General features: G+C 63.4%; 2 protein-coding genes across 4 annotated transcripts in view; one reads left to right on the top strand and one right to left on the bottom strand.

Annotated features, from left to right (window-relative positions):
- Mmel1 (membrane metalloendopeptidase like 1) overlaps nucleotides 1-9,334 on the top strand; it is a 39,062-nt gene extending 29,728 nt beyond the window's left edge. For all 3 annotated transcript variants that reach the window (XM_070036933.1, XM_070036932.1, XM_070036931.1), the window contains 9 exons: nucleotides 5,301-5,384; nucleotides 6,093-6,196; nucleotides 6,497-6,555; nucleotides 6,877-6,996; nucleotides 7,567-7,700; nucleotides 7,810-7,875; nucleotides 8,317-8,412; nucleotides 8,766-8,842; nucleotides 8,938-9,334. In XM_070036933.1, coding sequence (XP_069893034.1) covers nucleotides 5,301-5,384; nucleotides 6,093-6,196; nucleotides 6,497-6,555; nucleotides 6,877-6,996; nucleotides 7,567-7,700; nucleotides 7,810-7,875; nucleotides 8,317-8,412; nucleotides 8,766-8,842; nucleotides 8,938-9,037 — 840 coding nt within the window. In that variant the 3' untranslated portion in view covers nucleotides 9,038-9,334. The remainder of the gene's footprint in view (nucleotides 1-5,300; nucleotides 5,385-6,092; nucleotides 6,197-6,496; nucleotides 6,556-6,876; nucleotides 6,997-7,566; nucleotides 7,701-7,809; nucleotides 7,876-8,316; nucleotides 8,413-8,765; nucleotides 8,843-8,937) is intronic.
- A 2,091-nt stretch (nucleotides 9,335-11,425) lies between these two features.
- Prxl2b (peroxiredoxin like 2B) lies at nucleotides 11,426-14,005 on the bottom strand. The gene is given in 8 exon segments (XM_070037943.1): nucleotides 11,426-11,785; nucleotides 12,281-12,398; nucleotides 12,686-12,761; nucleotides 12,857-12,920; nucleotides 13,460-13,511; nucleotides 13,630-13,780; nucleotides 13,782-13,832; nucleotides 13,835-14,005. Coding segments are annotated over 8 exon segments (720 nt in total). The 3' UTR covers nucleotides 11,426-11,748.
- Nucleotides 14,006-17,799: the final 3,794 nt, after the last annotated feature.

Raw genomic sequence — 17,799 nt, 5'->3', positions numbered from 1 at the left:
CTCTCCACACCCCCATCACATCCTGACATGCTCTCCACACCCCCATCACCTCCTGACACCTCCACACCCACATCACCTCCTGACACCCTCTCCACACACCCATCACCTCCTGACACGCTCTCCACACCCACATCACCTCCTGACACCTCCACACCCACATCACCTCCTGACACCCTCTCCACACCCCCATCACCTCCTGACACCCTCTCCACACCCCCATCACCTCCTGACACCTTCACACCCCCATCACCTCCTGACACCCTCTCCACACCCCCATCACCTCCTGACACGCTCTCCACACCCCCATCACCTCCTGACACCTCCACACCCCCATCACCTCCTGACACCTCCATACCCCCATCACCTCCTGACACCCTCTCCACACCCCCATCACCTCCTGACGCCCTCTCCACACCCCCATCACCTCCTGACGCCCTCTCCACACCCCCATCACCTCCTGATGCCCTCTCCACACCCCCATCACCTCCTGACACGCTCTCCACAACCACATCACCTCCTGACACCTCCACACCCCCATCACCTCCTGACACCTCCATACCCTGTCACCTCCTGACACCTCCATACCCCCATCACCTCCTGACACCTCCACACCCCCATCACCTCCTGACGCCCACTTCACACCCCCATCACCTCCTGACACGCTCTCCACACCCCCATCACCTCCTGACACGCTCTCCACACCCACATCACCTCCTGATACCTTCACACCCCCATCACCTCCTGACACCTCCACACCCCCATCACCTCCTGACACCTCCATACCCTGTCACCTCCTGACACCTCCACACCCCCATCACCTCCTGACACCTCCACACCCCCATCACCTCCTGACGCCCACTTCACACCCCCATCACCTCCTGACATGCTCTCCACACCCCCATCACCTCCTGACACCCTCTCCACACCCCCATCACCTCCTGACACCCTCTCCACACCCCCATCACCTCCTGACACCCTCTCCACACCCCCATCACCTCCTGACACCCTCTCCACACCCACGTCACCTCCTGACACCTCCACACCCCCATCACCTCCTGACACCCTCTCCACACCCACGTCACCTCCTGATACCTCCACACCCCCATCACCTCCTGACACGCTCTCCACACCCCCATCACTTCCTGACACCCTCTCCACACCCCCATCACCTCCTGACACCTCCACACCCCCATCACCTCCTGACGCCCTCTCCACACCCCCATCACCTCCTGACACCTCCACACCCCCATCACCTCCTGACGCCCTCTCCACACCCCCATCACCTCCTGACACCCTCTCCACACCCCCATCAACTCCTGACACCTCCACACCTACATCACCTCCTGACACCTCCACACCCATGTCACCTCCTGACACCTCCACACCCCCATCACCTCCTGACACCCTCTCCACACCCCCATCACCTCCTGACACCCTCTCCACATCCCCATCACCTCCTGACACGCTCTCCACACCCCCATCACCTCCTGACACGCTCTCCACACCCTCATCACCTCCTGACACCTCCACACCCCCATCACCTCCTGACATGCTCTCCACACCCCCATCACCTCCTGACACCTCCACACCCCCATCACCTCCTGACACCCTCTCCACACCCCCATCACCTCCTGACACCCTCTCCACACCCCCATCACCTCCTGACACCCTCTCCACACCCCCATCACCTCCTGACACCCTCTCCACACCCCCATCACCTCCTGACACCTCCACACCCCCATCACCTCCTGACACCTCCACACCCGCGTCACCTCCTGACACCTCCACACCCCCATCACCTCCTGACACCTCCACACCCCCATCACCTCCTGATACCTCCACACCCCAATCACCTCCTGACACCTTCACACCCACATCACCTCCTGACACCTCCACACCCACATCACCTCCTGACACCTCCACACCCCAATCACCTCCTGACACCTCCACACCCACATCACCTCCTGACACCTCCACACCCACATCACCTCCTGACACCTCCACACCCTGTCACCTCCTGATACCTCCACACCCCCATCACCTCCTGACACCCTCTCCACACCCCCATCACCTCCTGACACCCTCTCCACACCCTCATCACCTCCTGACGCCCTCTCCACACCCCCATCACCTCCTGACACCTCCACACCCCCATCACCTCCTGACACCTCCACACCACCATCACCTCCTGACACCTCCACACCCCCATCACCTCCTGACATGCTCTCCACACCCCCATCACATCCTGACATGCTCTCCACACCCCCATCACCTCCTGACACCTCCACACCCACATCACCTCCTGACACCCTCTCCACACACCCATCACCTCCTGACACGCTCTCCACACCCACATCACCTCCTGACACCTCCACACCCACATCACCTCCTGACACCCTCTCCACACCCCCATCACCTCCTGACACCCTCTCCACACCCCCATCACCTCCTGACACCTTCACACCCACATCACCTCCTGACACCCTCTCCACACCCCCATCACCTCCTGACACCCTCTCCACAGCCCCATCACCTCCTGAAACCCTCTCCACACCCCCATCACCTCCTGACACCTCCACACCCACATCACCTCCTGACACCTCCACACCCCCATCACCTCCTGACACCCTCTCCACACCCCCATCACCTCCTGACACCCTCTCCACATCCCCATCACCTCCTGACACGCTCTCCACACCCCCATCACCTCCTGACACGCTCTCCACACCCTCATCACCTCCTGACACCTCCACACCCCCATCACCTCCTGACATGCTCTCCACACCCCCATCACCTCCTGACACCCTCTCCACACCCCCATCACCTCCTGACATGCTCTCCACAGCCCCATCACCTCCTGAAACCCTCTCCACACCCCCATCACCTCCTGACACCTCCACACCCACATCACCTCCTGACACCTCCACACCCACATCACCTCCTGACACCTCCACACCCCCATCACCTCCTGACACCCTCTCCACACCCCCATCACCTCCTGACACCTCCACACCCCCATCACCTCCTGACACCCTCTCCACAGCCCCATCACCTCCTGAAACCCTCTCCACACCCCCATCACCTCCTGACACCTCCACACCCACATCACCTCCTGACACCTCCACACCCCCATCACCTCCTGACACCCTCTCCACACCCCCATCACCTCCTGACACCTCCACACCCACATCACCTCCTGACACCTCCACACCCCCATCACCTCCTGACACCCTCTCCACATCCCCATCACCTCCTGACACGCTCTCCACACCCCCATCACCTCCTGACACGCTCTCCACACCCTCATCACCTCCTGACACCTCCACACCCCCATCACCTCCTGACATGCTCTCCACACCCCCATCACCTCCTGACACCTCCACACCCACATCACCTCCTGACACCTCCACACCCCCATCACCTCCTGACACCTCCACACCCCCATCACCTCCTGACGCCCTCTCCACACCCTCATCACCTCCTGACGCCCTCTCCACACCCCCATCACCTCCTGACACCTCCACACCCCCATCATCTCCTGACACCTCCACACCCCCATCACCTCCTGACACCTCCACACCCCCATCACCTCCTGACACCTCCACACCCCCATCACCTCCTGACACGCTCTCCACACCCCCATCACCTCCTGATACCTCCATACCCCCATCACTTCCTGACACCTCCACACCCCCATCACCTCCTGATACCTCCACACCCCCATCACCTCCTGACACCTCCACACCCCCATCACCTCCTGACGCCCTCTCCACACCCCCATCACCTCCTGACACCTCCACACCCCCATCACCTCCTGACGCCCTCTCCACACCCCCATCACCTCCTGACGCCCTCTCTACACCCACATCACCTCCTGACACCTCCACACCCACATCACCTCCTGACACCTCCACACCCCCATCACCTCCTGACACCTCCACACCCCCATCACCTCCTGACACCCTCTCCACACCCCCATCACCTCCTGACACGCTCTCCACACCCCCATCACCTCCTGACACCCTCTCCACACCCCCATCACCTCCTGACACGCTCTCCACACCCCCATCACCTCCTGACACCTCCACACCCCCATCACCTCCTGACACCTCCACACCCCCATCACCTCCTGACACCCTCTCCACACCCCCATCACCTCCTGACGCCCTCTCCACACCCCCATCACCTCCTGACGCCCTCTCCACACCCCCATCACCTCCTGATGCCCTCTCCACACCCCCATCACCTCCTGACACGCTCTCCACACCCACATCACCTCCTGACACCTCCACACCCCCATTACCTCCTGACACCTCCATACCCTGTCACCTCCTGACACCTCCACACCCCCATCACCTCCTGACACCTCCACACCCCCATCACCTCCTGACGCCCACTTCACACCCCCATCACCTCCTGACACGCTCTCCACACCCCCATCACCTCCTGACACGCTCTCCACACCCACATCACCTCCTGATACCTTCACACCCCCATCACCTCCTGACACCTCCACACCCCCATCACCTCCTGACACCTCCATACCCTGTCACCTCCTGACACCTCCACACCCCCATCACCTCCTGACACCTCCACACCCCCATCACCTCCTGACGCCCACTTCACACCCCCATCACTTCCTGACATGCTCTCCACACCCCCATCACCTCCTGACACCCTCTCCACACCCCCATCACCTCCTGACACCCTCTCCACACCCCCATCACCTCCTGACACCCTCTCCACACCCCCATCACCTCCTGACACCCTCTCCACACCCACGTCACCTCCTGACACCTCCACACCCCCATCACCTCCTGACACCCTCTCCACACCCACGTCACCTCCTGATACCTCCACACCCCCATCACCTCCTGACACGCTCTCCACACCCCCATCACCTCCTGACACCCTCTCCACACCCCCATCACCTCCTGACACCTCCACACCCCCATCACCTCCTGACGCCCTCTCCACACCCCCATCACCTCCTGACACCTCCACACCCCCATCACCTCCTGACGCCCTCTCCACACCCCCATCACCTCCTGACACCCTCTCCACACCCCCATCACCTCCTGACACCTCCACACCTACACCACCTCCTGACACCTCCACACCCATGTCACCTCCTGATACCTCCACACCCTGTCACCTCCTGACACCCTCTCCACAGCCGAGTCACCTCCTGACCCTTCTTGATACAGCGCCATTAGCCCCTCAGCACAGGTCAGGAGCAGTCAGCTGGCCAGGCCTCTTCTCCCCGTGGGTGGCGCTGACATGGCTGCTCTCCCACGCAGGCCCTGAACATCCAGGAGCAGATCGGCTACCCAGACTACATTCTGGAGGACACAAACAATCACCTGGACGAGGAGTATTCCGGCGTGCGCCCACCCCACAGTCCACTCCTCTCCACCTCCCCCACAGCTCCCAGCCCCCCTTCCTCCGTCCCACCCCACAGCCCCCCTCCCATCCCACCCCACAGCTCCCAGCCCCTTCCTCTGTCCCACCCCGCAGTCCCCCTCCCCTCCCCATCCCACCCCACAGCTCCCAGCCCCTTCCTCTGTCCCACCCCGCAGTCCCCCTCCCCTCCCCCACAGCTCCCAGCCCCTTCCTCTGTCCCACCCCGCAGTCCCCCTCCCCTCCCCCACAGCTCCCAGCCCCCTTCCTCCGTCCCACCCCACAGCCCCCCTCCCCCACAGCTCCCAGTCCCCCCTCCCCTCCCCATCCCACCCCACAGCTCCCAGCCCCTTCCTCTGTCCCACCCCGCAGTCCCCCTCCCCTCCCCATTCAACCCCTCCCCAGGCCGTTACCGGGGAGGGCACCCTGTGGACAGTCCAGCTGCTACCCCTGCCACCCTCCTGGGCCTTGGGGAGACTCTGGCATCACCGTCCACTGCAGATAGGGAAACTGAAGCCCAGACCAAGGCGCTGGCACAGACTCCCAGGCTGGGCCCGTCCACATAAACTCAGAGCTCTAGGCCACCCAGGCTGCCTGTTGGAGCCTGAGGCCTTTCCCTCCCGCCCAGCCCTTCCCTTGCCCCCTCGGACCCCTCTGAGCTCCAGCTGAGCGTGACGGACGGCTTCCCGCAGCTCAACTTCTCAGAGGACCTGTACTTTGAGAACGGCCTGCAGAACCTCAAGGCCAGCGCCCAGCGGAGCCTCAAGAAGCTGCGGGAAAAGGTGGACCAGAACCTGTGAGTGGAGCGGCCAGTGCGGCCTCAGGGACTGCCCACTGGGTGGCGGTGGGGGTGTGCTTGCCCCGACCTGGCCTGGTCCAGCTTGGGGAGGGTGCTGGGCCTGGATCCTCCCTCAACACCCTCACCTGGGGGAGGGGCACCAAGAGGAAATGGCTCTCGGGATTGACCAAGACTCTGTGGGCACGGCCAGTTTGACCTTGGCCTCCTGGGGCAGGTTCTAGTCAGCCAGGACAGGGAGGGCCCCAGGGAAGGGTCCCAGCAGATGCAGGCCCCAAGTGACCCACCTGCTCCTCACAGCTGGATCATAGGAGCCGCGGTGGTCAACGCGTTCTACTCCCCAAACAGGAACCAGATCGGTACGTCCACCCCTTCTCCCCACCTGCCGCCAGCCTGTCCTCAGAGGAGGCGGGCGTCCCATTTCACCCAGGGTCCACCTGAGCAGGCCAGGAGGGAGGAGGAGAGAGGCCGCAGGGAGAGAGGGGGAGGGAGGGATGCAGAGAAGCCGCAGAGCGGTGGGAAGGAGCTGGGGAGGGGCCTGGGTCTCCCTGCCCTCCCAGCCTCTGAGCTGGTTTCCTCTTGCCACACTGACCTGGGGGCCCAGGGCCCTGGGAGGGTCCTGCCTGAGCCCGGCACGTGGCTAGACGCTCACCGCGTGTGCTCTGTCCCCTGGGGGTCAGTGTTCCCGGCGGGCATCCTCCAGCCACCCTTCTTCAGCAAGGAGCAGCCCCAGGCCTTGAACTTCGGGGGCATCGGGATGGTGATCGGACACGAGATCACACACGGCTTTGACGACAATGGTAAGAGGGGTCCCTGTGACCCAAGCGACGCCCTCCTCGTGGCTCAGATGGGAACAGAGGCCAGGGTACAGGAGGACAGCCACCCCCCAGCTGTGGCGGCCACACCTCTGGAATGGCCCTGGAGCTGTCTGGAGAAGCCCCTAAGGCACGGAGGAAGAACACAGGGGCAGAACCAGGGCTCCTGATGCCTGATTTTCCCCCTGCAAGGCACAGGCGGGCCTGGCCTCCCTCCATCTCTGTGAGGACCTGCCGCCATGCCCCCCAGGGTCTCTGCCCCCCCCCCGGTTGGCACTTCTAGGGCCCTGTGCTCCCTCACCGTCGATGCAGGAAGGTTGGATGTTCCAGTGTCTCGGAGGCTCCAGGGGTGTCTCGGGGGCTTGGGCAGGGTCACGGGGAAGGCCTCCCTCTTGGGGAGGACGGGGGAGCCCCCCCACAAGCCTACAGATGCCATTCACAGCTGTCTCCGCCCAGGCTCTGGGCTCCTGGTGCTGGCATTCGCTGAGGAGGCCCAGGGGGCTGCCAGGCACAGGGGTGGCCTCCGCTGGGGACTTCCGTCTTGTCTCTGCGCAGGCCGGAATTTTGACAAGAATGGCAACATGCTGGATTGGTGGAGTAACTTCTCTGCCCAGCACTTCCGGGAGCAGTCGGAGTGCATGATCTATCAGTACGGAAACTTCTCCTGGGACCTGGCAGATGACCAGAACGTAAGCGTGCCACCCGCCAGCAGTCAGGAAGTGGTTCCCCACGGGAACCACAGTGGAAGGAAGGGAGCAGAGCCCAGGCCCCCCCCCCCAGCCTGTGTCTCCCGCGCAGATCAATGGATTCAGCACCCTGGGGGAAAACATCGCAGACAATGGCGGCGTGCGGCAGGCGTACAAGGTGGGCCCAAGGAGGGAGGCCTTGCCCTGGGCAGAGGCTGTGCCCAGCCGGAGGCCCTGGAGAGCCTGCACAGCCTCCTGGCCGTGGCAGGCACCCACATGTAACCCAGTTAGTTTGTGACAGAAGCAACCTGTATCTCCAAGTGTGATAAAGGGGTGGGGACTAACGCCTGCCCAGCCAGAAGTCCTGAGCCCACAGCCTTCACTGCAGAAGTGCACTGTGGGGCTTGGCCAAGGCTCCGCCCCTCCCTGCCCCCTCCCCCGTCCTGCCCGCCCCGCCCCACCTGTGGAACTGCTCAGAAGGCTGATGAGGTGTCAGGTGCCCCATGCCGTCCCGGGGGACCCTGAGCTGGGGGACGGATCCTGGGGCCAGACCCCCGTTCTGCATGGGGCCCGGTGACTTGAGACCGCTGGCAAGCCCAGTCCCCCTCGGGTGCCGCAGGCTTACCTAAAGTGGATGGCAGAAGGAGGCAAGGACCAGCTGCTGCCGGGGCTGGAGCTGACGTACAACCAGCTTTTCTTCATCAACTATGCTCAGGTAGACACCCAGTGCTGGTCCACGGGCCGTCGGGGCTCCCGGGGCTCCCCGGCCATCTGCCTCCAGAGGGCCCCCACCCCGCCGCGGGGTGCCGGCAGGGATGCGGAGGGGCGAGCCCACAGAACCAGAGCCAGTGGGCCTGCAGGCTTGCTGGAGGAGCCGTGGGCTGAGGTGAGGCAGCAGAGGTCCGCAGCGGCGGAGCGGAAAGAGACAAGGAAGGAGCGGCTGGCTCTCCCATCTCCTCCGCAGAAAGGGAAGCCGGGGCCAGGGCGGCCCTGCTATAGCCACAGGGCACCCTTTCCAGAGGCTCCACCCCTACAGCCCCCCAGCCAACACCCCTCGTGCGTCCACAGGTGTGGTGCGGGTCCTACCGGCCTGAGTTTGCTGTCCAATCCATCAAGACTGATGTCCACAGTCCCCTGAAGTACAGGCAAGCCTCCTGCACCCTGGCACCCGTAATCCCCCCCCAACAACTTCACCCCGCCCCAGGCCTCTTACACCTCTCCCGCTACCACCTGTCCGCAGGGTGCTGGGCTCGCTACAGAATCTGGCTGCCTTTGCAGAAGCGTTCCAGTGTGCCCAGGACACCCCCATGCACCCCAAAGAGCGATGCCGCATCTGGTAACCAAGGTGCAGCCGCGCTGTGCGGCCCACGTCCACTCGCCGCCCCGAGGCGTCCATGCCTGCACGGTGCCCCCGCGCCTGGCGGCCACCGAGCCCACCCACCCGCCCTTGGAGCCTGCCCGGAGCGAGCCGCTGGCCGGGGCCAGGGATGCGCGGTGCCCTGCGGTGCCCGGCCCGGCGCCCCCGAGTCGCCAGGACCAGCGCCCAGCACAGCCCTATAGACGTGGCTAAATGTCTTCCACCCACTCTCCAAAGTGTATTCTCCTCAACTGTCCACAGCTTCAGACTTGAACTAAGTAAACGCTTCCAAAGAAAGTAGCCTTGTTTGTTCAAGAGGAGGGCACAGCACACAGGGCGGGCGGGCAGTGAGCTGGCAGAAACCCTGGCTGGGGGGGGAGGGCCTGGCTGGAAAGAACGGAACGACAGGGAGGGCCTTCTGACACCTCCCTCAGTCCTGGTACTGGTGATCCCACTGAGGCCACAGCGCACCGACTCAGGGAGCTGTGGTCAGCAGCTGCCCAGGGGGCCTGGCAGTATGGCCAGGGACCTGGAGTTTCAGCCAGAGGCTCAGACTGCTGCAGTGACAGGGTGGCAGGGGTGAAGGGGGGTGCGAGGCCACTGAGGAGGAGCCTGTGGTCAGCCAGGCTTGGACAAGTACGCCCAGAAAGCGTGAGGTGGCTGTCAGACCCGCTCAGAGGACAGAGTCCTTGAGACAGGGCAGCCAAGGTGGGGGAGCAGCTCTGCGGGCGTCTCCTAGGACCCAAGAAAAGGTGGCTGGGGATTCGGACTCCACAGAACCAGAGCTCTGCGCTGCCAGCCATCCCATGAAGCCACAGATGGCAGTGCTCTGCCCAGAAAAGGGCCTGTGGCCAGGGAGCAGTTCCTGAGCTCCAAGGCGAGTCACAACCTCCCCAAAAACCCAACAAGCTCCCCTGCATGCGAGCAGGGGTGCCTGCCCCCTCCCCCTTCTGCCGCCCAGGCTGAGCCTGAGCAAAGCCCCCTCTCCCCAACCTCAGCTGGCCTCTGCCCTCAGAGGTGTGGCCAAGGCCAGAGGTCACCTTGGAAAAAATAACAGGGCTGTTCCCAGTACTCCACGGTCAGAGGCCTGAAGACTGAATGGGGCAGAAAGGCAGCCCCTCACCTCCCCTCCCAGACAGCAGCACGGGAGTGGAGGGGCACACGGGAGGGGGCTGAGACACTGGGGCGTGGAGGGGTACACAGGAAGGGGCTGAGACACTGGGGCATGGAGGGGCGCACGGGAGGGGGCTGAGGCACGGGGGTGTGGAGGGGTGCATGGGAGGGGGCTGAGGCACGGGGGTGTGGAGGGGCACACGGGGGGGCTGAGATACCGGGGCGTGGAGGGGCGCCCGGGAGGGGCTGAGGGGAGACACTGGGGTGTGGAGGGGCGCATGGGAGGGGGCTGAGACACTGGGGTGTGGAGGGGCGCATGGGAGGGGGCTGAGACACTGGGGTGTGGAGGGGCGCACGGGAGGGGGCTGAGACACTGGGGTGTAGAGGGGCGCATGGGAGGGGGCTGAGACACTGGGGTGTAGAGGGGCGCATGGGAGGGGGCTGAGAAACTGGGGCATGGAGGGACACTCGGGAGGGGGCTGAGGGGAGACACCAGGGCGTGGAGGGGTGCACAGGAAGGGGCTGAGACACTGGGGCGTGGAGGGGCACGGGGGGGCTGAGACACTGGGGCATGGAGGGGCACGGGGGGGCTGAGACACTGGGGCATGGAGGGGTGCATGGGAGGGGGCTGAGGGGAGACACTGGGGTGTGGAGGGGTGCACGGGAGGGGGCTGAGACACTGGGGCGTGGAGGGGTGCACAGGAAGGGGCTGAGACACTGGGGCATGGAGGGGCACACAGGGGGGGCTGAGACACTGGGGTGTGGAGGGGCACACGGGGGGGCTGAGACACTGGGGCGTGGAGGGGCACAGGAAGGGGCTGAGACACTGGGGCGTGGAGGGGTGCATGGGAGGGGGCTGAGACACTGGGGCGTGGAGGGGCACACAGGAGGGGGCTGAGGGGAGACACTGGGGCATGGAGGGGCGCATGGGAGGGGGCTGAGACACTGGGGCATGGAGGGGCACACGGGGGGGGCTGAGACACTGGGGAGTGGAGGGGCGCATGGGAAGGGGCTGAGACACTGGGGCATGGAGGGGTGCATGGGAAGGGGCTGAGACACTGGGGCGTGGAGGGGTGCACGGGAGGGGGCTGAGACACTGGGGTGTGGAGGGGCGCATGGGAAGGGGCTGAGACACTGGGGCGTGGAGGGGTGCACGGGAGGGGGCTGAGACACTGGGGTGTGGAGGGGCGCATGGGAAGGGGCTGAGACACTGGGGCATGGAGGGGTGCATGGGAAGGGGCTGAGACACTGGGGCGTGGAGGGGCACAGGGGGGGGCTGAGACACTGGGGCGTGGAGGGGTGCACGAGAGGGGGCTGAGGGGAGACACTGGGGCATGGAGGGACACATGGGAGGGGGCTGAGACACTGGGGCATGGAGGGGCACACAGGTCGGGGCCTGGGTGTGGAGGGGCCCAGGGGTCGGGGCCTGGGCTTGGAGGGGCGCACGGGTCGGGCTGAGAGGCGCAGAAGCAGTGAAAACGTGTTCTCAGGGCTCTTTAATGGCTCTGTTGCTTGAGGGTCTGGCGAGGTCCAGCATGGGCCCAGTGGTTCCAGGAGGTTCTTCCAGCTCCCAGCACCGGGTCAGCCGAGGTCACCATGTACACCCGTCCCCATCACACTAAGGGCAGAGGGAGCCTCATCAGCCTGGCCACACTCCTCAGGGGCCAAGAGTAGTGCCCCCACACACACACCCACACACACTCACATATAAAGACAAGGACAGGCCAGACACAGGGCCCCAGGCCACTTCCCCTCCCCGCCCCCCGCCGGGCAGGTACACCTGGGACAAAACACAACCCCTCAGCCCTCCCTGCCCTGCAGCCCCCTCCGCATCCTGACACCCACAAAGGAGACGCCTGTGGTGCCAGCCCGCTAGGATCCCTGCCCTTCAGTCCTCCGCAGCCTAGTCTCCCTCTGGAGAACAGCCGCAATAACAGCTACATCCCCCGGCAACCACTGAGCACAAAATTACATGGATCCCAAGAGGCTACAGCTCAGTGTGTGGCCATGCCACGCCACGCCAGGCCACGCCACACCACGCCACATTCCGGCCCAGGTAGTGGTGGTCCTCCAGGGAGAGGGGAAGCAGGTTCTCCCCGAGGTCTCAGCTCACCAGGGGTGGCTGGCTGGCACAGACCTCTGCAGAGATGCCAGGGCCTGCAGGATGCTCTCCTGGGGGACACAGTCACCTGGAGACTTCTGGATGAAGTACAGCAGCACCTTGCCACCACCTGTGACAGCAGGCAGGCGGTCAGGGCACCCTGAAAGCTGGCCTGTGCTTTGCACCCCAGTGCCAAGAGGAGGAAGACAATCTGGCCAGCTGAGCCCAGTGGCCCTGCATGCCCTGACCCCCACCCAATTACCAAGATGGGAGATGTGCCCCCAGCCAGCACTTAGGTCATAGCACAAAGGAGTTGTGAGGGAGCGAGCGTGCCAGCGAGAGAGAACAGGGCATGGCTGCCACGTTCAGCAAGCCTTCCCGCTGAGGCCACAGCCCCCAACCCCTACTCCAACACACCTTTGCTGACCACCAGCAGCCCTCCACTCTGCAGAAGGTCCCCAGATAGGTTCCTCTGGATACCAACCGCCTTGGCCTGTGTGGAGAGGGCCAGGGCCAAGGTTGGCCACAGAGAAAAGCCTTCAGAGGCTCCCACCACTCCAATCCTGTATGGCCTTGGGGACTACAAACCTTGGCAGGCACATCACGCACGGGCTTTCCCAGGGCGGCTGGCAGAATACTCAAGATATTGTACCTGCAGAAACACCAGTTCCCCTAGTCCAGACTGGAGTGGAGCCCAGTCCCAGTGCCTGCTCCCAGTCTTCACCATGCCACAGACCAGTTCCAGATCAGGCCCTGTTCCACCCATGCATCTCAGCATGCAGCTAGTCCGCCAGGAGGGGTTCCTGGAGTCTCGGGGCTCCCCACCTGGGTACTGGCTGCTGGCCTAGGGACGGGCAAAGGAGGCAGGGTATGGGAACCAGGCCCTGGGCCGAGTGGAACCAGAGATCTGGCCCAGCTGGCGCTGCCAATCACAGCGGGCAGCCTATGATTTCCAGAAGGCTTAGACAGTACTCTGGTCTGCTAAGAGTAGACTATAGCTGCTGAGAGAAGGCCTGGATGAGAAGCCTGTTAGGGGCCTCCGGTGGGGGGCTGGCAGGAGCTGCCGATGACGCCCGCACTGGCTTCCCTGGGGAAGACGCGGTGGACAGGGGAGCAGAGGGTGATGAGGAGTAAGAAGCAGAGGCCATCGTCCGGCGCCATGCCCATGCTGCCCCCCACACACACACTCACCCCTTGAAGCCCCACTCTTTGTAGAGCTGCTTGCTCCCATCCAGGTAGAGCTCTGGAAAGAAAAGCCACAGTCCCGGGTCACCAGGGCCCCTGGCAGCCCGCCCAGACCAGGAGGGCCGGGAGCCCGGCGCGGGCGCGGCCCGGGGCCGGCCCTGACCCAGCCCCCCCACCCCCGCGGGTCGGGCCGCCCAGGAACCTCCGCAGGCCCCGCGCCTCGGGCCCCACCGCCACCAGGCGCGCGCCCTGGCCGCTGAGGTCCCGCGCGGTCCCGCGGCACACCGCGCGGCCGAGGCGCCGCAGCCCGGCCACCACGCACGCACGCCTGCTCCCGCCACAGGCTCCGCAGCTCCCCGGCCCGGCACCGCCCGGCCTCGCCTCCCCAGTCCCCGCGTGCTTCAGGACACACGCGCCCACCCGGGCGAGGTCCAGGGCGCTCACGGCCGCGGGAGCCGCTCCCCGGCCCCGACGGCCGGTCCGCGGTCCGTGCGCGGCTCGTCCAGGGCCCGCCCCCGCCGCCGGCCACGCCCCCTCCTGCCACGCCCCCATCCCAGGGGCTCCGGAGCTCTTAGCCACGCCTCGGCCACGCCCCTTCCACTTAGCTCCGCCTCTGCCCCTCGACTCCGCCCCGAAGTTGACCGCGCCACGGCCCGGGACTCGTTTCCTAATCCCGCCCTCCGCCTGGGAAGGAAGTGGGCTGCGCACTTCCGCATTCGTGCGCCTGCGCGCACAGCGCGTCGTCGCCGGTGTGATGCGGAGGGACGCGGCCGGGCCCCGGGCGTGGGGTGGCCTTGGGCTCCGCCGTCCGGGCCTGGGCCGCCGGTGTCCGGGCCCCAGCGTCAGAGCCCCAGCCCCGTCCTACGCGAGATATCTGTCTGTCTGTACGTTGTACTTGGTTAAGAAGTAGGCAAATCCGAGTATTCGCCCTTAAATGTGCGAAGGTGTAGCTCCCCCTCCTCCCCCTCCCCCCCCCGCCTCCTGCCTCCGCCTCTCCCCTCCCTCCCCCTCCCCCGCCTCCTCCCTCCTCCCCCCGCCTCCTGCCTCCGCCTCTCCCCTCCCTCCCCCTCCTCCCCCCCTCCCTTCCCCTCCCCCGCCTCCTCCCTCCTCCCCCCGCCTCCTGCCTCCGCCTCTCCCCTCCCTCCCCCTCCTCCCCCCCTCCCTCCCCCTCCCGCCTCCGCCTCTCCCCTCCCTTCCCCCCTCCCTCCGCCTCTCCCCTCCCTTCCCCCCTCCCTCCGCCTCTCCCCTCCCTCCCCCTCCCCCTGCCTCCTCCCTCCTCCCCCCCCACCCCCCCACCCCCGCCTCCCGCCTCCGCCTCTCCCCTCCCTCCCCCTCCCGCCTCCGCCTCTCCCCCTCCCTTCCCCCCTCCCTCCGCCTCTCCCCTCCCTTCCCCCCTCCCTCCGCCTCTCCCCTCTCTCCCCCTCTTCCCCCCCTCCTCCCTCCCCCTCCCGCCTCCGCCTCTCCCCTCCCTCTCCCTCCTCCCTCCCCCTCCCCCCTTCTCCCCTCCCTCCTCCCTTCTCCTCCCTCCTTCCTCCTGCCCCACCTGCCATCTTGTGGGCTGACCTGTAGGATCTTGAACTTCCGCCCGGGTCAGCCTGCAACCAAAACCCTACCTCTGCCTGCCAAGTCGCTGGGGTTACAGGCATTTAGGACCACACTAGGCCCTCCTTTCTGCTTCTCGAAAGTTGAAGATAAAATGACCATGAAAGATGCCCTCTGGACACTGAGAGAAAGCCATACCCTGTCCCCAGGGTGTGAAAAAGGCTGCCGAAGGATTCTGCAGGCCTCACTCAAACACTTCTTATCTTTTTGCCATCCCTGAGTCACTCGCTTAGCCTGCTACATCTGCAGACGGCTCGCTGCCTCTTTGGGCCTCCCTTTCCCTAATATTAGTAACCCTAATACGACCTGGTCCTCCCCTAACGTGAGTGACTTTGTATGACAGTCTGTGTGACCCAGGTGCTACTTATCCTCCAGGGCACTCATTTGTCCCTGCTCTCTTTCACTCATTTGTTCACACACACACACACACACCACTGATGTCCCGGAACTTTGGGGGGAGGGGGCTCTCCCAGCCAGACAACAGAACCACCAGGCCATGGGCTGGGATGGTAGCCTGGAAAGAAGGTCTTCGTTCTGGTTTTATCTGCGGGCAGAAAGGACAAGGACTGTCCACCTGCCTCTAGACCTGGTTTTCCGGTCCTGTGGCCTGTCCTGTTGTGACTCTGGCCTGGAAGTAAGGTGCAGAAAGACTGGCTTGCTACTCAGAGGCCCCCAGAGCCCTGTCTTTGTCCCCACACCTGAGGCTCACATGGGGAAACACCAGGGTTGGTCAGGGGACAGGAGTGGGGGCAGGTGAGGGTGAAGACCTCAGTGAGAGGTTTGTTGTGGTTTCTGTGGGAAAGGCCAGGCCAGGCAGGGTGGGCCAAGGCTTGGCAGGTTTGGGGGGCCCTGGGTGCAGGGGGCTGTCCCAGGCTGTCTGCTACTGCTCCGGGGTAACTGGGGCTGAGGATCACCTGAAATGTGAGGGCCCATTGAGGAGGAGGGGGGACTCCGCAGGTTAATTGACTTGCACGCAGATTATAGTGTGACTGTTTACTGTGTCTAAGAATTGCTCTCCCCAGAGGCAGGCTCTCCCCGAGATGTCAATCCCTCAGAACACAGCAGCAGGCCTGGGGAACGGGTCCTGCCATGAGCTGCTGACTGCAGAACCCGGGAGAGCCCGTGGGTTCCAAGTGCACCTCACACAAAGCGCCGGTGGGCATGATCTTGAGGGCGCGCTCTGGAAACCAGCAGGGCTCCAGGCCGGACCTTTCAAGAGCCTGACTACTTCCAGCCGGAAGCACCGTTCCCCTCAGCTGCACCGCAATTCAAGATGCACTTGAGTGCAGCCAGCTTCCTGATGCGCCCCGCATGAGCACTGTGGAAGGAGCCTGTGCTGCCACTACAGGGGAGGGAAGCACCAAGAGGAAGGCAGCTGCTCAGGGCTGCGCTGCTCCTGCCCTCAGGTCTGCAGTCCACTCATCCTCCAGCGCCCAAGAAAGACAAGCTCTGTGCCGCTGCGCAGGACAAACTGCCTTCCAGTCAGATGTTGCCTTAATTCTTTGGAGCTCCATTATTCGGTGATGATCCAGAACAGCCGGGGCCCAGTGTATGAAAACCAGATGTGAGATGCCATCACATCTAAGACAGAGTCAGACAGAGTGACAACTGGGCAGAGTGCAGTTTACAGGAAGAACACGACCTGGATTGCTGACAACTACAGGATCCCATCATCTGAGCCAGCAGGGACATTTAGGAAATAGAGCCAGACACCAGTGGCTCACACCTGTCATCCTAGCTACTACAGAGGCTGAGGCCTAAGGATCAGGGTTCAAAACCAGCCTGGGCAGGAAAGTCCATTTGACTCATCTCTAGCAGCAAAAAGCCAGAAGTGGAAGTGTGGCTCAAGTGGTAGAGTTCCAACCTTGGGCAAAAAAGCTAACAGACAGTGCCCAGGCTCTAAGTTCAAGCCCCAGGACTGGAACACATACATACACACACCACACACACACACACACAAATGGTCAGGACAAAAATGATTTCATCCAAGCCAAAGTTTACCTTATTTATCTCAAGCTGTAGAAAGCCTGCCAGGCACATTCCTGGCATAGCTGACAGGCCATAAGTGCCACCTTCCACTCTAATGGCATTGTCTTTATAGTTCCTTGGGAAAGTCATAGGAAAAACAGATCTGGGTTGCTTAGAAGTCAGGTCCAGGGGGGCCCATATGGGTGAGTAGGCGCCCGACACTGGTCAGATTTCCAGTCTGAAGTGAACCATTCACATGACTGAAAGTCCCTTCCTATAGCTCCCAGTTCCTCGCTCTGACGGTCTCTTATTCCAGGCTCTGTTCTCAATCTATGTGAATCCCTATATGTAGAACAGGATTCTTGCAGACAACATACACAGTCTAGCAACCTCTGTCTCCTCATGGGACTCCCTGAACCACTAGCCATTCTTTCTCCAGGCTCCACAGATTTGGATAGGAGGTGATGGACAGATAGATAGATAGATACTGGTAGTAGGTAAGCAGTAGATGGGTAGTAGATGGTGGAGAGGAGGTAGGTGATGGATAGTAGATAATGAGAGATATAAACTTCTAAAGCAACATCCAAACTGAAGTAGCAACTGTGAAGTACATTAACTAGGTAGGTTTCCTTAGGTAGCCAATGAAGAGAACACCACGCCTTATTCAGGCAGGTAAAGACGTTTATTGACCGAACTGCCCCTGCCGTGCATGGTGGAGAGGCATGGCTGGAAAGAAAGGGGCGACCCGCCCCTGGGCCAGGACTTATCTAGGCCAG

The sequence above is a fragment of the Dipodomys merriami genome, unplaced genomic scaffold (assembly GCF_024711535.1).
Source record: "Dipodomys merriami isolate MVZ:Mamm:240054 unplaced genomic scaffold, mDipMer1.0.p SCAF_28, whole genome shotgun sequence".
Lineage (NCBI taxonomy): Eukaryota > Metazoa > Chordata > Mammalia > Rodentia > Heteromyidae > Dipodomys > Dipodomys merriami.
Note: the sequence above shows the minus strand (reverse complement) of the source record. Positions and strands in the feature narration are given on the sequence as shown.